The sequence below is a fragment of the Patagioenas fasciata genome, chromosome 5 (genome assembly GCF_037038585.1).
Source record: "Patagioenas fasciata isolate bPatFas1 chromosome 5, bPatFas1.hap1, whole genome shotgun sequence".
In the NCBI taxonomy this organism is placed as follows: domain Eukaryota; kingdom Metazoa; phylum Chordata; class Aves; order Columbiformes; family Columbidae; genus Patagioenas; species Patagioenas fasciata.
Window position 1 is genome coordinate 9,524,599 of NC_092524.1, and position 18,909 is coordinate 9,543,507.

The following is an 18,909-nucleotide window of genomic DNA, read 5'->3' on the forward strand; positions in this document are numbered from 1 at the left end:
TCTAGAACCTTCAACTAGATGTAAAAACAATTAAAAAAATATTTCCACCTCACAAAAAACAGCTTCCACAAGTGAGGCATAGAAGAATCATTTTGTATTGCAGAAAGATTTCAACAGATATGTTTTCAAAAACCCCTGAACAGGAAGTGATTATTATTATTAATATAATCCTTTAGTTCTGAAGGGTCATAGGCCTGATCTATTTCTTCCACTATAAATTTCGCTATAGATTTCTCATTCAGGTGCAGTACAATATTCTGACAGCAAGACAACAGCACAGTTAAACCTACAGAGTCTTTCATTCCTTCAAGTTTTTCCTATATTGTACAGCATAGAGACCTCAGAAGTGTATTCAGAGCCAGCACTGAGAGGGCAGGCTACTGACCACGTGAAGCCAAGTTGGCACAGTATTTGAATTTTCTTGTGCCAATTTTACTACTTTTTTTTTTTTTTACTTTACTCCTTAAGTTTTTCTGTTAAATCGTGGTGGAAAAAGGTCACATTTTAGATTAAGCCAGCCCTTCCTCAATTAAAACAGCATTATATTGAGTTTAAGAATCTCCAATAATGTTTCCAAGGCTTTTAGAGGTTTCCTAGTACATGCTACTTGGTAATTGAAACCATTCTGTCAACTGGACACAACAACCACAATGGTAGTATATCCCTACACCATGGCTGTCTCCAGCCCACCAGTTAAGGCAGCTTTTGAAGTATTTTGAGCCAAAAGACTAGATAAAAGCAGCACAGATTTGTCCCAAATTTATTCTATTATTAAACAACACACGGAACCCATTAGGATTTAACACTGCATGTCTTGCTTGCACTTAGGTTTACTTGCTTCTACTGCTCCTTTGGTACACTCCCTTTTTTTAAAAAAAGAGGGGTGCCATATGAGAGCTGCATTCCTGGAACTGGGCTGGCTTATCAAGCTAAAAAGCTTTTCTTTCAAGTGCATTTGAATAACCTTAGTGACTAAAAAATAGCTTAACCTGAATCTCCCATCTTTCCTCAAAACTGGAAATCTTATGCATGATAGGAAACTCATCTACCCACTGTGTATTAAACTTGTTCGGAATATTCACATCAGTAATACTTCACAGGCTAGAAAAATACATATTTAATGTCAGCAGTTGCACTAGTACTGATTAAAGTTCTAAATTCTATCTTTGGATATCAAGTAAAGAATTCCAGGAAAAACACCACAGAGATTCAACATTCTAAATAACATGATTATTCACAGCCTTGTTTTACTCTCACTGGTCAAATACTTAGACTAGACGCCTTTTAAAGGCTGACAAGATTCTGGCAGTACTACTTCCTAACCATCTGATAGACAGTAGGTTGGCATTTATAGCATGACTATTTTTAGTGAGTGATAAAGTCTTCACATCTGTCAGGGAATTTCTATCAGATTTTATTCCAAATAACTTAAAATTTGAAAAGGACATAAAAGCTAGGAACTTGTACATTCAATAACTTATTTTGACCTGAAGAGTGTACAATTTTTTAATGTGGAGGAGTACCATAGAGACACAGGCTCCTGCCACTACTGTTGCTCTAAGTATTACACTACTGAGTAGGCTTGGAACAACAGAACCCAAGGCAGTTTAGAAACCTCTTAAGACATTTTCCTTCTACTGATCCAGTGCTGAGTCTGTTTCCATAACTTTTCCTCTCCTTGTAAGACAGACCTAGACTGCAGGACAATGAATGAATACTCACTTGTTTTAATACACTGTCACCACAGTGGAGATTTTATAGAATCTGAAGACAAATACTTTTGAAAACATAACATATGCAATGAGCTAAGATCATTTAGTTTGGCAAATCTGAAACAAATTGAAGCAACATCTTATATTCCTTCTACATATTTTAGTTTAGCCTATTTAGCATAGCTATGCCACTTTCACCACTTAGGAAGTTAGCCAGATACTAGTGTAAATATTATAAACTGAACGGAATGTTGAGATGATACAACATACCAGATCAAGTTGTGTTATTTACAGGAATAACCCACAACTATTAACTCCGTCTCCTGTTCCATTTTCAGTTTATAATAGCAACAACAATCTTAATGCAAGCCACTTGCTAGAGTTTAATGACTGACGAGGATTCTGGTCCAAGACACACCTTGGGTGACATTGTTGAGCCAGTCGTTAATCTCTTAAGACACATGGCCACTGGATTGTTATTGCTTATAGTTAGTAAATCTAGATAGGGTCCAAGCCATGTCCTCTTCACAAGTCGCCACCACCTTACTAGCAAGGTATTTTTAGCCCTGTCCTTCTTACCATGGTTTCTGACCTGTCAATCTGAGCAAAAGATCGTGAAAAAATGCAGGCATTGTGTGGCTGACTGCAGTCCAATATTGACACAAGAGGGGATTGGATTGTAAATTAAAGTTAGGGTGCCTTATTGCCCCTTCTAATGGATTTATCTTGAAATTCAAATTAATGTGGTATCCTGTAGGAAAAAATAAGGATCAACATATTTTGGATATTTATTATTCAAGAACAAACATCACTTGCTCGATCTCGTAATTCTGTTTACCTTGACTACTCAAACCCCCAAACTATCCAACAAAAACACCCTCATTTTTGCTAGAAAGTTCAAAGTCACTTTGAATTCAAGGACCTGTTCTCAGGAAAAAAAAGGTGAGTTTTAGTCACAAAGCATTCAGGGGAAGAAAAAAAATATTAAAAATAATCAATATACATCATAGTGTAAGCATAGCTTTGTTTAAAAGTCAAGAGGAACAGACAAGACAGAGCTAGTCACCATTACCTTGGGCTTCTTCCAGTAATCCTGAGGTAGATATCATACAGGAATGCTGGGGCCTTATGGCTTACAGCAATCCAGTAATGATATAAAAGGTGATTGGAAGTTAGATTTACATTGGGCCGTCTGAAGGCCTGTTCGAGAGGATTCCTCTTGAAAGTAGAAATTACATGGTATTCTGAGAAAGAAAAGTTGCGTAACAGCTATGATGATAGCCATGTAAAATTTAGTGGTTTTCAAAGTACATTACAGTGTACAATATTTATTACTTCGGTATGCTGTTTAAATAGCCACGCTAAGTCTTCGACAATCCACAGGAACAAAACCGTAGTCATAAGCTTTTAACCTAAAATACTGTTAAACTGGTTATTATAATCAAAAGGTCTTTATGTCTTCATCTTCAGTATCATATTTTATTGTAGCTTCTCTCTTACTGTTCCTCTTCCCCATCTTAGAAATGGTCAATTTCAAAAATTCACAGAAATTTGTTTATATAGCATGTAAAGCTATTTAAATAGTCATTTATGTTTTATGAAGAAGGCTATTCTAATCTCTTGTGTGAAGAATAATTTAAAAAACACGCTGAGGACTTTGCAAGCATCTGAGGTGCTTTTCAAATGACATTTTTAATGACTTATCCATATTTAAGTATTAAGAAAACAAACAATTAGGATGGGACTCCATGAGAAAACCCTGCTGACACATGAAAATTCTGTACATGACAGATAAGCAGGCTCAGCGTCTTAAAACCTTACACTGAAAGTCACCTCATCTTTGTAACCATTTCTTGTAGCTTTATGTCGGTTTTATAGACAATGTTTAAATACTCCAATTCAAATCGGGATATAAATGAAGTCAACAATTTTCCAAGTTTGGCTGAAGCAATAATGTTCATAAATACATACATATAGAATGGGCAAAAGCAAGTAAAAAAAGCATAAAGAAAGTAGTCAAGAGAAACAAAACAGATTTAAGCATTTAAGTTAACTGAAAGAAAAAAAAGACATAAAACAAACAACAAGTTGAACTATGTTTCTAAAACATCAAAAGCTAATGAATAGCTTTACCATGCCAGTCAGCTTGTACTGTTATTTATAACAAAAAGTATTACAAAGCTTTTGGCATGCCAGTTACATTCTACTTGGGATATCTAAGACGTGAAAAATAGGTGGCCATATTTTCTTAAAGATTCCTTTTCCCTGGACATGAATAGTTAAAGTCTCATGCAGCTATCTGAAGATTAAAAAAGCCACCTCAATCAACAATTAACTTACAGCAAACAGAGCTACACAAGTGCAAAACTATAATCATACCTCTCAATTATGCAGATATACAAAACCATCTAATTGCGGGCTGTTTATCTGTATGTATTTAGTAAAGTTGGCATTAAACTCAACATCACTACTGCTTCTCTGAGCACTGCTTCTGTCTGTACACTCCCCACACTCTGAAGATTAGGTCATGGCAGCAAACAAAAATGAGATCTCTCATAGTTTAACGGAATGAAAAGAACAAAATGAAACAGCAATAATACTACAAGGGAGGGAATTAACAATGGAAGATAATAGAAAAGCACAATACACTGCAAAATTGAGAGGTATGGCCATTATACTAGTTTCAACAATAAAAATGCAATATGACCTACTGATTATAGCCTGTGCTTTTATTATTTAACCTTATTTTTCTGTTAAAGCTCATTAATAAAAAGAAAAAAAAAACATGGCATACCAACTTCACCCCAGTGGAAAGGATTGGTGCCACCTGTTGTACAGTTATATACCATGACATTTCTTGGTCTGGGGGGAAAATACAAAAGAGCAAGTTAGAAGACAAACTTTTAAAAGTAACTTTTTAAAGAGACATACCCAAAGTTATCCCTTCCATCAACAGCACCACTTACATAAGGAAAAAGCCTCAGTTCTATGTTAGATTTTTTGCTTCCCGTATCATCTTCCAATATTTTTCTCCTTCTTTATCATATTTATTTTCTTTCAGAGACGGTATCACCTACATTACTGTAGATTGCATTGACTACAACAAGGCCCAGGAAGTAATTTTGATGCAAAGCTTGTAGAACGGTATCAGTAGGTGATGCCTTCCTCTTTGACATAAGGAAGTTACACTTTGAGGGACTAACACTGTTAGAACCTTAGATTCCTTTGTCCCAGGGGAACAGCAGGACACTGATTAGAAGTTCAACAGAAGACAGATTTATTAAAATATACAATATCATTTCAAAATGTTTAGTACTCTCTATTGTCACCCATTGTACCTATTGACTCCAGAATACCAGGCTGCAGCCAGTGTCGTATTGACAACAACATCTACTGGAACAAGATCTGCTACTGCGCTGTTGGAAGCTCTCATTGTTCGAAGAATTCCTTTTCCTGCCTTGAAGAACAAAACAACAAGAACAAAAAAAAGAAAAGAAAAAAAAAAGACAGAAAATTCACCAGTAAAACATATGAAGCTTTGCTGCCTTCCAAAAGAAGGAAAAAAATTAAGTATATCCATTACTTACAGCAATGAAGAGACCACTAGGTCCATTGAAGTTATCAATCCATCCCTATTATGAACAGGGGGGGAAGGAAAGGATTTGGTTAGAGTACACTCAAGTTGGCAGTTTCAAGCGAAAATCTGAGAAGTTGCTACAAGTGTAAGGGGTTACTATGACTCAGACAAGAGATTTACTTGTAGATTCACTGGCCCTTCAAAGAGATATTAGCTTCTTTCTTAGTGAATAAAACGCAGAGTATTGTCTGTATAAATATGTTTATGTTGAAAGGATTCCAAGTGTACAATAATTTTTAGACTAGCTTCTAGCAACTCAGAGAGAACAGATAAGCAGTTTTGCTATCTATTATTAGTATTTTTCAAACAGAAGACATTCAAGCCCACCTTTAGTGCCAGTAGATACTATATATTTATTGGTTTGACATGCACATTGTACATACTCAAAATGCTATGCCAAATCAGTCATAAGGATGTTAAGGGCTTGAAAGACATTCAGTCTTGAATCAAAGAAGGTATTCCAACACAAATCTCCCACAAAGCATATACAGTATATATCGATAAAGCATATAGTACATAACTTATGCCATCTCCTGCAAAGCTTACAGGTATGACTAAAGGAAGTAGAGCCAAAATATCTTATGTCCTGCAGTCCCCAGTTTTCTCAGTCATCCTTTGCAGCTACTGACATAGCAAAGCATCTTGAAGAGGGAAAATCAGATACACAAAATCATGGCATAAAAAGCTGACAGCTTATTTTGTCTGTGAAATAGTATGTTTATCTCCCATTGTGATTGAAGTGTATTGTTCTACGATTAGAAGTAATTTACTCCTAAATTTCCCCTCATAAGAATACTGTATTGGGCAGCTTTTGTATCGGAGTTGCTATCTAGAAGCAACCAAGCCCCACCTTTGTAGTCTACAAGATTTTTCCTCTACAGAAGTCACTAGATAAACAGGCTGTCAAGTATGAACTACAGTTTACGGGCAAAGTAAAAACTCAATGACTTACAGGAAAAGGCTCCTTCCAGCTAGCACCAACAATAGACGGCCTTATAATGGCTGTGTTTAATTTTGCACCTTCTTGTTGTACTAGGTATTCAGCTAAGGCTTTTGTATATGTGTAAGTATTAGGTCTGTCGCCTATCAGTTTAGGAGTAATATCATTCACTAGGCCATCATCCATCCACCTAAAGAAACAAAACAAGAGGCGAGTGTAAATGACCGCATGCTGCTTCACTGGGTGGAGGCACAGGGGGAGAGGGGCAAAGTAACATGTAAAAAAGATAACTAGATAAATCAAAAATACTTCAGAAAAAAATAAAACCCAACCTCTTCAAAATACCATCGAAGACAAACCAACCAACCACTAACAAAAACCTATACCAAAACCACAGAAGCATTAGCATTCCCCTAGAAGCTGTATAAGCACAGAGGAACAAGAAATTCTGTGGAGGAGTTTAGGCAATAATGAAAAACTCAGCTCTGTATTTCAGGTTTCTGCAACAACCCCAGTAACTAACACTAAACCAGCACACTTTTAATCTCAGCTTGATTTTCAGAATTTAGGACCAACTCCAACCGAAGTTAGCATGTCACATACTTCTTTCTACCTTAAACAGCTGAAAGTTTAAAACATTTCCATAAGCATTTGTGTATCAAAAAATAAGCATCTGCTGACAGCTCATACTGTGCTTATCTTTAAATAAGCAAAACCCCCTAACTCCCATATTTTGGTGAGTGGGATTTTAGGAGGCTACATGGTTTTAAACCAAAGGTCAATCCCAGAGGCCAGAAAAATCAAGCTCAATAGAGCCTATTACTCATTTTGATTACACACTACTATTTAAATAATGTGGCAACTGCACACGTAAAACCCTTCTGAAAAAGGATCTTAAGGAAGAATATTCTATTTGATATTTTGTTTTGTTTAAGGACATTACTATCAACTTACAGAAGGCTGTTTACACTGACTTCATGCCCATTGTTTCCAATTAAACCATAAAATCTAAACATTTGAGAGTAAATACCAAGAACAAAGAAAAATACTCTTTCACCAGAACATGTGCTCAGTTCCAAAAGTGTTTCACAACTATTTCATATGGTGTACTGTAGAAAGGAAGCACACTTATGAATTGCATTAAATATTTTTCCTTTTCTTGTTAAAGTTACCATGAAATCTTTTGTCCTTTAAAAAGAAAAAAAAGATACAGACTGAAATGAAAACAATTTTCACAGTAAAAGAGGAAGGTCATATGTTCAATGTCCACTGAAAGAAGCAAACTGCTTTTTTTTCCCCCCAAGTAATTAACTTATTACACACCAACCATAGAGTCAGTAGTATATTCCTTTACAATAACCCTAATTGTGTCAACTACATTCTCAAACAGTGCAGACAGCAAGTGAGCCTTTGGGACACAAGCACTCTGCTCCTCAGTGAGCATTAAGTGATCTAGAAAGCGATGCCATTGCTCATAGTGCAGCTGGGGCTTCTTGCATCGCCTCCACCTTTGTGGAGCAATCCCAAACCTTCATAGCAAGCCAGGTCAGCATGTTTCTCCCCTTAATTTAGTTAAGCCTTGCAGTTTCATCTTGCTTCCCAACTCATTCAGCAGTTTGTATTTAAAACTGTAATAACCTCCAGTCACAGCACACAAGCACAAAGGTGTGCCTCTTGAACTACCTGGGTGTTCTCCACTTCTAAAAAGAACTTGGATTTTACTTTCCTCAGCCAGCCACCATCTTAGCCACATAAATGGAATTTCACCAACACTGTTATTCTTAGTCACAAATGCTCCGTTACAATCAAAGCTGACATGCAAACTGTCTTCATGATTTGAACTGAGGTAGGAAGAGGAGTAGAAAAGCACAGAGAGAGAGACTAATCTGGTTTTGTGACTCAGTCAGCTGCTGGCAAGAGAGATCACTCTTGTATAAGATTACAAAAGCCTTCCCTCATTGCCATGAGTTCTAAAATATACAGCTGTGCAAGCCCAAACCAAGCCATTTAAGTTACATTTATCCTGCTTGTGAAAAGAAAATGTAGACAAAATCATGACTATTTCAGAATCTCTCATTTGAAAGTGTAAGTCAACATTACCAAAAAAGGTTGGCTCAATGTGCATTGTAGGTACTCATTTTTAATGTTAGTGCTCTTCCATCTATAATACCAAGTTAAAGAAAACATTTTACTTTTTAGTTATCTTTAGTTTCCTAAATCTCTTACAAAGAACAATATTTTGTATGACAGGAAAGTGAGAGAGTGATTTAAAATTAGATTATTTATTACATTACACTTATCCCATATTTGCCACCTGTTTCAGTTAGGGTTTAACAGCTACTAAATAAGACCTCAGGATAGCTAATATATAGAGAGAAATACAGAATGAGTAATTTTTTCCCCCAGTAATGCACAATTCAAGACTAAAAAGCTACAGAAACAGATTTAATGTTTGTCCTCTCTGAATAACTAACAGAACTGCCTCTACAGTAGCGTTTCCAAGCATCTAAGTAATATTATTTCATTATCTCAGACTGATCTTGCTATGGCTTTTAAGTGGGTATAGTGGAGGCTGCTGTTAAAGGTGACTGTCCTGTTTTCATCCCTTTCCTTCACAATGCCTGTGTGGCATACTTGTAACAGCACAGCTTTTTTGTTTGTAATAACTCCTGATTCAGCTCATTACACAGCTGAAAAACTGCCTCTCTCAGCATATAGGAGGCAGAGATATTATCATTCCCCTCCTTCAGTACTACTCCACAACTAGCTCAGCTGAAAGTGCCTAGAAAACCTGTCTTTCCCTTTTACTGAAAAGCATCAACCATGCTGTCTGACTTACAAGACACCATAAGCTAGTTTCTTCATCTTTCAGGTTCCTAATCATTTTTTAGTATTTCATTGCTAGCAAGCAAGTGGTGATAGATTACTGAAGTAGCTTCATGAAAAATAACACGTACTCGAGAGCATCTATCAGTTTCTTGGGATCAACAGGAGGTGGATAAACTATTTCTTCAATTTGTTTTCGATTGCAATATGCATAGGCAGTTGATACGTGCATGAATACTTCCAGATTCTTCATTCGCTGTGCCAAGAAGAGGAGCTGTTGTGTGGCAGTCACATTTAACTGAACAGCATCTCTGTTGATTAAACAGAAATTTGATTAGCGGTAAGCAAGACAAAAACAAGCAAAATGAACTAACTACTCTGTTCACTCCTAGATGCCCCAGTGATGGGTATTGAAGTATTCCTAAAGACCTCACCTTCCCCCACAAAACATCAGTGTCCTAACTTGCTGTTTAGAACAATACGCTGTACTCTTAATCTAGAGCATCTCATAATGTTCAGGATAATTTTCCCAACTTTTATCCTATTTTCATTATCATCCTCATGCTCCATTACAAGAGTGAGAAAGTCAGCCTATCTTTGATCTCTTCAAGCTAAATCCCAATCCTACATTTTCAACAAAACATGAAGGAAATAACACAACACCTAGCTGCCACATGAGATGTGTGTCAAATGTAATGGCATCTCTGAACTTTCCTAGTCCACGCTGAGTAATGTCAACACCTTGGAATGAAGGCTCAGAGGGCTAGTGAGGTGGGGATTGGCATCTTCTTGTAAGATAGCATGAGACTTACAGCAAAACAGGGTTACAGGAAGGAAAGGAGGGGAATTAAAAAAAGGAAAGACACCGAGAACTACAATTTAATTCTCCAACTTCACTACTTCTCATTAAAATAGAGTCCTTAAGGACACTGAAAGAGTAGGTATAGCTCTACAGTTCACACCGGAACATAGCTTGTTGACCAACTACTATGATTAGTTTATACAGTTTAGATATTATCTCCAGCCCATCAGACTTACTATGGGCACTAGTTTTCTTGTACACAGTGTACTAATCAGTTCAGTTTAAAGAATACAGCTTTATCAAAGTCCTCACAATAAAGTGTTCTATTAGCAAAAATATAACGTTGCTGCTTCACAAATAAGCACTAAGTTTAAGAATGCTTTATCACACATTATTACTGAAGGGTTGGGGTGACAGAAAAGGGGAGGGCCACTATCCCAAAGCAATTATCAACAGAAAATGTTACTTCCCAATAAATTACTTCTTTTTTTAGATGAAAGTATTATTCTCAGTCTTCACTGCCTCTTTAAAGAAGTCAAAGGAAGCAGTTCATAATCAAAGCTGTACACACCATTTTAAGACACAGAAGCATAGGGCAAATAAAAATTAGGAAAAAAGTTTCACAACAAGCTCAAGTACTTTGCTTTCTTGACTTTATTCCTACCACTGGCCCCAAGTCAAGTATTTTGAACTCATTAGTTATTCCTGCTAAATATCTGATGAAGGCTGCTCTAGGTCTTCAGATTTGTAGGGCTCCTCCAGCCACTCCAGCATATCTGTCAGGAGAGAGTTGAGGCCAGAGCACCTAAGAAATGCTCGCATTTTCTATTTCACTGAACAACATACTTAGTCCACCAAGAATGTGGAAACTGCCAGAAGCTTTTTGTACCAAGACCCCATTCCACCAGTCTTCCAAATTGTTTTAAAGTCCCTCTGAAGTTTTGTCAGGTTGGCAGCTCGACATTTCAATACCATGAAACAGCAGTGACCATGAGCCACCTTATGGCATTTCAGCACACAGTGTAGCATTCTCAGAGAGGTAGTTCCGAACTTCGTAACTCAGATCTTCTTTGAGTTGTTGAGAAGTATTTTATGTCAAAGTTGCTTTACTTCCCACGCCAGCCCCATCCATAAAAACTGGAGTTACTCCTCAAAGTCATTCAGCCAAATTGGTTTAAGCGTTTCAGCACTACATCAAATACTTGTTTTTGCCAGAGGCAAATATAATCTTCTCTTGCTTCTGGTACTTTCTCTAGTATTTTCTTGATAGATTTTCTGTACAATGGGCAAGTTTTCAGCTTTTAGTTTTCACCTTTTTCCCCTGTGCATCTACTTCTCCCTACCTACTCCCTCCAATGCAAACTTCTACTCTTCTTAATCGAGGACTTTCTGGAGACATTGAAAAAGCTGAGCAATATCTAATCTTCTGTTTGTTCATCAGGCAGAGAACAAGTGCTACAACACTCCCCACGTATAGTTTCGCCAAAAAGTCATTATCTGAAAATGTGCATTTCCCTTCTAACAAAGACGACTAAATGATTAATTTGTATTCCCTTCCACACACCAGAACCCCTCCACACACCCATTCTAACATTACTAGTTAGCACAGTACATATGGCTTATTCGTATCCTTTCTACCATCCCAGAGATCAGTACAACACATGATGTTAGGAAGACTCAGAATAGCAAAATGTGCCTTAGCTTCTTTAACAGTTTCCTTTCAGAAAGATAGGGTTTTAGTTAAAAAACAAAAAAACTCCACAAGAAAAAAAGCAAAACAAACACAGAAAACCTGAGGGGCCTATAATAAAAGTAAAAAAATAGTTATTTAGTTTCTAAGCACTAATAAAGGTTTTGTCCTTCTGCCTAAAACTTTAAAAAGATACAAACTTTTCCATGTTGAATAGCAGAATTCTAACCTCTGGCAAAGCAGGTCTAAATAATATTCTTGCGTCTTTCTAAGAAGAGCAAATGAAAACCCAGCAACTTAAGATGAGTCTGGGGAAAAGATTCTTACTTTAAGGAGCATCACCAAACTGACCAAGCACAGAGAGTCCATGAAGCAGCCTGTCAGGCTGAATATTTGCAGGACTGTGCAGACACCTGATTTACCCCTTTCCTTTGAGCACCATTGGTTTACCAGACCAGAGAATACAGGATTTTAGACTCACCTTAGCGTTTCATTGAATCTGACTGTAGCAGCACAATGAAATATAATATTAACGCATTCTATAAGTTTTTCCTTGATTGGTTGACTAAGGTCCAGTTCAGGCTGTGTAAGTTCACTTGTAATTACTATTATTTTTTCTTTGAAGTCTGGCTGCTCATCTCTCAACCTGTCAAAGAGCTGTAAAAAAAAAATACTAAAAATTCAAACTAATAGTCATTGAATATCATAGATACATGTTTCATTCAAGTGACAAAACACCCTACATGTTCTTCCTATACAGAATTACACCTCCTTGCTTCAAGATCATCAGTAAGTTAGAAACACATGCTAGGAATATTACAATATGTTAGCAACTTCCCATAAACATATTCAGCGATTAAGTTGTGCACACTTTATCCCATATGGTGAAAGAAGTATAGCATGAGTTGTACAGAAGGTAAGACTTCAAGTTGCATTTTTATATTATATATATACACATATATTCATTCCTAGCCTTCAAAACAGATCTCTACCAATATCAGAAGAATTAATAGTCTATCAGACACCAGGACTCAAAGAAATTTTAAGTAGCAGTCTAAGTACTGTAATTTCTTTCAGCAGAAGGAAAGGGAGAAGTCTGCCCACTTTCCAAGCTTGAAAATAACTATTAAATTTCTTGTAGACTTGCATGAGTCATGCTGGTTTCTAGGCTTAGAAAGCTTTCATAAAGCTTTGAAAATTTCCAGTGATTCAAGAAATGCTACCCTGGAATTACACCAGTTTTGGGGAACTTCCAGATTTAAAAAAAGTTGTATCTCTGACTACTTAAAAGAAAAAGGCAGGGTTAAAGCCTCTGCACCATGTTAGAACATCTGATCAAGTCTTCTCAAACTGGTGTTCAACTATTCCCACTGAAAACATCTCACCTGTATTATATTCCATCAGATACTGTTCTTACAATTAACTGGGTGCTAACAATGTGGCTTAATTCACATAGATAAACATTCTTGCCTTGTCTTACTTTCACTCATTAGTATGCAAGTTTTCCTGAGCAAAATAGTACTGTGGGAATAAAACACACTTGAAAGCTTCACAAGAGCACACCCCTCTTCTTATTTGTACAGGGCCAATATCTTAGCAACTGCTTTAACACAAGTTGATTAAAATGTATTAAAAATCACAGCAGTACTTTTTTTCCCCCTCCTCCAAGCATGCAGCTAACCTGAATGCAAATAGTTAAAAGATATTTCTTTACAGAAGGAAGTCAATTAATTTTCAGCTACAAATTATGTCACCTAGATGTGCAGTTTCATGAGGCAACATAAGTTTGTACAAGTTTGTGCTGCTACCAGATTGGTCCCCCTTCTAACTTCATTTCTGTGTTGCTTCTCCTGCACTGGCAAATAGCAAGTAGTCCCATGGCTGCATGACTACATGAGCTTTCTGGTCCAACCGAAGAAATGGGGTTTTTGTAGATATTTTTCAGCTCACTGTGTGGCCACCCAAAGTAGGATCAGTAATATAATACCACAGTAAGAATATGGGACATGTCCAGTGATAGAGGACTTGAGTTGATTTCTCAAACATGAATCTTCATCTTAAAGGACAAGGCTGCCAAGACAGCTTTTAAAACCTCTGCAATTCGTAGTTCACACAGTACAGCAAACAGTGCTCACCTAAGGACAGGAAGCTTTTTGTCATTTTGAAAACAACCCTGCTATGTTTTTAGTTGGAAAGATAGTACCTGCCTCCAGGGAACTGAAGCAACCACCTTTCAACCATATTAATGCGTGGCATGCATTATAATTGAAAAGCAGTCTCATGGATAACCAGTTAAACAAAGAACCGGTTTGGTACTTTTTGTTCGTACATTGTATCTGTTCTGCCCCTTTTCACATCTATAGCTATGCATTATTCCTACATACCTCATACTAGCACAAAGAGGAACAAGAACAAACACCCAGAGCACATGCAATATGTATAGCAAATTAACAGAGGAATTAAATATGTGAAGTCCAAAGGAAGTAGAAGCCTTAATATTTTCTGCCTATTACAGCTCAACTTATTTTAAACATCACATTCACCCATTTATATCTTAAACTCTTCAAGAAACTGAATGTCCAAGCACCTGTAGAACACTTAGTGAGCACATCTAAATCATGAAATCTTACTGGCAGGGTCTTTACAACTGCACAATTTAAGAAAACATATTCTGTTAAAAATTTTCATAGTCTTTCAGAGGAATCTTGATTACATCAATGTCAGTTAAACAATACACTTTCAATCTAATGTCTCATTGTGTGATGAAGACAGAACAAATATCTGGCCCTGTCTACATCTCTGCATAGATGTGCAATACCATCCCTTCATGCTCTCACTCTAGGGAGTTAGATGCAGGATCACCTCAAGCAGTAGTTCTGCTTACCAGAACTTCTGTTGTGAACCTGTTCCAGCAAAAAAGCACTCACCAAGACTCATAAGAAACATCAGGTTATACCAACTCCTGCTGAGATAACAGACTACAAGCAGAAGATTTGGACTCTGATTCAAAAGCCTTTTAAAACACAAGAGTTTCCCAAAAGCTATACTGAGGTTTAAGTCCTACTGAAGTTTAAGTCAGCCTATACTACTGCTTCTCTCCTCCCTGCCCAAGTATTCCCCACTATTTTTTGGGTAACAGTGCATACAAAACCAGGATTGAGAAACTTTTCCTTTCTTATCTCAGAGCTTAGTCTAGAGATCTTTGTTTCAGGGAGTGACAAACTGAGGGAGAATTTGCAACTCAATTTTAATGCAGAATCCCACTGCAACTCATTCTGCTGCATTCTATGACATTGCACAGGACTACAAGCAAATGTTTTTGAGCTATGAGCTACGTACAGGTTTCAACATGGTTACAGAAAACCATGTACTAGGAACACAGACATCCTCTTGTCTGCTGTAACCTTAATTGGTCAGTTGTAAAAATTCATTGCATTACTTTAAACAACTTACCCCTCCTAGCCTAAGGGCATTCATAATTTCTTATTGATTCCCTTTATGCACCTTCTAAGCACACACTTTGTAGAGACTACATTGCATCTTCAACATATTTCCCAAGCTCGAAAAAATAAACTGCCTACTCCCACGTCCCATAAGAGAAAGACCTGCATAGAAATAAACTCTGCTCTAGCAGTGTTCATGCAAGGAATCTCTTTCTGTTCATCCTTCTCATAATAAATGGGATACTCTGTGTCAGGGACATGGGCAACACTGCTGGATGGTTCTGTATGCAACAAGACCACTCAGACTAGCTCACCAGAATATTAAGGTAATGAGTCTCTTTAAAAGGAAAGCAGAGAAGCTTGCACAGAACATCTTTAAGATAACCACTATTCTAATTCCACGGCACAGAATTTCAGTACCTTTCCTTTGTTGACACAGGTTTATACTCATCTGTATGACTAACAGAAATCCATACTGGAATCTATTAAGACAAACATTTCTGTTCTGTTTACAAACCTAAGCTATTGAAACAACCTGTCAGATCACGTATTCTCACTTACTGGTAGATCCAAAAGCACATTTAAGAAAAAGGAAGTACTAAGCTTCATCTTACAGAAAAGAAAAGAAGGCACAAGGAGAGAAAGTGACTTGTTTGAGATCTAAAGGGACTCAATCCCATCTTACAATTTTGAATCCACACCACTTCCTGCACTTGACTATACTTTCTCTTAACAAGTTTTAACTTGAGTGTTTTAGTCCTCAGTTCTGCGATACAGCTGAACATTCTTCCTGAATTATGTACAGGATAATCTTCCACTGCTGGCTTTGCTACAGACTCAGATCTTGAAAATCAATCATAAAAGCATTGCCAGGTCATGGATTTTATATTTCTGTCAGAATGAAAAACACTTCACAGCAATATTTTGCATTAGACAAACCAAAGCTGTTCTCAAATGAAATGGGAACATTATAAAGAAGAACAAAAATTTATTTTGTAAACATGACACATACCTTGCAGCTGGTAATTTCTTCTATTCGTTCTTCAGGTGTCTGTCCTGCTTTGCGTCTTACCAATGCATACACTGCTTTCACTTTAGGACAAGATCTGAGCAGTTTTTCCAGAAGCACTTTCCCCATGAAGCCTGTAGCTCCTGTCAGGAGGACATTCTTTCCTTCATAGTATTCAGGGATGGAAACCATTATGACCTTAACAAAAGTTAAACACAAGAGTATATTAAAGAACTTCTAGGAGTTCAGATTTGCAGAAGATATAAATAAACAGTACGGATGTAAACATACAACCTCATACCTGAAATAAATGCTTATCAGCCTTTTTATTTTCCCCAGTACTTAAAGATTTTTTTTTTTCACCACATTCCAAGAGACCCACAGTGTCACTACAGTCATTTCATATCTGTTTGAAAACTGCCCCTGTTAACAGTGTCTTAAGGAATTAAGACACCCACTCAGTCTAGAAAACTGTCCAACTTTAGTCTATTTTTATCTCTATGTGCATGGTCCTTTACCACTTTAAGTGGCTGTTCCGTGTATATTAAAGGTCATATCATTAAAATATAATCACAAGTAGATACTTCAAATATGTTGACAGAAGACAGGGAGCCAGGCATCTGCCAATTGCTGGCCCTGGTATTTTGCTTGTGTCAGCAAAGTCCCATAACTTTTAGGTTGAGCCTTCCTACAAACATTGCTAGGCCAGGGAGTAGGTATAGTTAGTTTCTTGGTATGAGACCTGCTGGGTTTACATCAATTACAAAATAACCTACTGTTTGACAGGTGATACAGCTTTCTAACCTTTTCATAATTAAGTTTTTTTCACCCCCAAAAAAGTTACTAGAATTCTCACACAAACTACAGACTTCAGTTAACCAGAAGTATGCCTCCTAATGAAACGAAAGGCAAGAGATCATTACTCAAACCTAGCACAAAGCTCAAAAGTGTTGTTTTTGTTTTGGTTAGGAAGTTAACTATGAGAATTTACATTTCTTTCCCCTCCCTTTATCAACCACTTGGATACTATGTCTAATTCTGATACTGGAAACTCAGAGACACACAGGGCTTCTTTTTTTTGCACTAATGTAGTCTTCGGACCACAACCTTCGCGACCTTTAGGACTCAACCTACGCCTCAGGCACACATTCTGTTAAGTCCAATATACAGACATCTTCACTGTAACTCTTAAACAGCTTATTTTTACTGTAGAAGACTGTAACATATGGATGCACATCCACTATGTTGTACCTATCTTTCTAAGACAACTTATAAAAGTAACAAGCCAATGTAGTAAAAGTCTAGTTGTAGCCTCCTATAGCAGACCCACACAGAAACCAATACAACCAAAACACTACCAAATGGGACAGATTCCATAAAACCATGGTACTAAAAACCCAAGAAATGCCAAGAAAAATGAGTCTCCTTAAACACCAATGGAAAGCGTTCCCTAAGCAAGTAAGAATTACAACACCGAATACCGAAAGAGATGAGAGCCTTTTGTCACCTACCACCCAAGAGTAAAGGAATGCAGCTTCCAAATATGCTTAGTTCTTTCGAAAGAGCAGGCTACCACAAACAGGAACTTATCACAGAATCCACGACATGTTGGACATTCAGAGTGAACAACTACAGTCTTAATTTGCACCTTTTGCCTGAAAAGTAAGTAACTGTTTTTGGAAAACTTGTCAACATCTCAGGTATCTGTCACATTAAAGCAACGGTGCTCTAGTTTTCTTGTGTTCCTATCACAACAAAGCCTCTGAACAAACTCTGCATGGTTACTTGCTAGAAATGAGTTACCACCTGCACAAGCCCCAGTTTCAGCAATCTGGGTACAAAGTCTTATGTTTTGTTGTCCAACACTCAAAATCTTAATTTGACTCCCTTATTTGCCAAAGTTAGCTCCTGCATTTATCAGTGAAGCATGTAAAAAACCTGATGGGATACAGTAGCAAGTTTAGAACAGAACAAACACTGCTATTTCCTTTGGCCGTAGTACATCATCCAAAATTGTTTCTTTGAAGGTTGGCGAGACTGAAAGAGACAGACAGAGGGAGAAAAAACTATTTACATTAAACCATGTTTGCCACATAGTTAAGAAATTTTAATGCAAATTTCAAAGCACACTTCCCGCAATAAAGCATGGGCAGCAAGATACAGCATGCTTATGAGTAATTTTTTCCTGCTCAGTGCAAGATGCTGTCTTGTCTCTGCTCTTCAAGTATGTCCTTCCCATAACTTTCATTCTCCTGGTCTTTGCACACACCATTCAACTCCATTTCCTCCTAAAAATCCACATGCTTGCTCCCATGTATAGGATAAGACATCTGCTTCCTCAAAGAGGGAAGAGACAACTCATACAACCATTACCATACCCATTTTGTCACTAAGGTTCAGTTTTGTTACGTTCCTCCATAATCATCTTACTAACTTACCTGCCTAGCCATAATTCATATCTTCCACCCCTTAAGACTCCCTTAAGGCAGTACTTAATACCATCAGTTCACTCGCCCTTCCTCAACAGGAGGCTTAATACTATCTCTGACATAAAGCCTTATCTTCACTCTGCCAACCTGTTCACATGGGCGGAGACAGTTTTCGGTTACGTTAATACAGGAATCTCGCTACAACAGCCAGTATATGGGCTACAGTCCAACATCTTTTTCTAAAAGCTAAAACAAGGAAGAAAGTTATGCTGCCAGTGGAAGTATCAGTGTTGCTACAGTCCAGCTTTTTAGCTAACTGAAAAAATCTGACAACATTTAGGACCCTACAACGGAAACTAGAATAGAACAGAAAGTTTCATGCCTCAGTTATTTCTGACCGTACCCAAAGGAGTATGAGGCT

General features: G+C 37.2%; 1 protein-coding gene across 3 annotated transcripts in view; it reads right to left on the minus strand.

Moving 5' to 3' along the window:
• FAR1 (fatty acyl-CoA reductase 1) overlaps window positions 1-18,909 on the minus strand; it is an 89,118-nt gene that overhangs the window by 9,292 nt on the left and 60,917 nt on the right. For all 3 annotated transcript variants that reach the window (XM_065838173.2, XM_065838172.2, XM_071808882.1), the window contains 8 exons: window positions 16,063-16,257; window positions 12,089-12,264; window positions 9,247-9,426; window positions 6,302-6,479; window positions 5,300-5,344; window positions 5,051-5,169; window positions 4,507-4,574; window positions 2,785-2,956 (listed from right to left, as the gene is read on the minus strand). In XM_065838173.2, coding sequence (XP_065694245.1) covers window positions 2,785-2,956; window positions 4,507-4,574; window positions 5,051-5,169; window positions 5,300-5,344; window positions 6,302-6,479; window positions 9,247-9,426; window positions 12,089-12,264; window positions 16,063-16,251 — 1,127 coding nt within the window. In that variant the 5' untranslated portion in view covers window positions 16,252-16,257. The remainder of the gene's footprint in view (window positions 1-2,784; window positions 2,957-4,506; window positions 4,575-5,050; window positions 5,170-5,299; window positions 5,345-6,301; window positions 6,480-9,246; window positions 9,427-12,088; window positions 12,265-16,062; window positions 16,258-18,909) is intronic.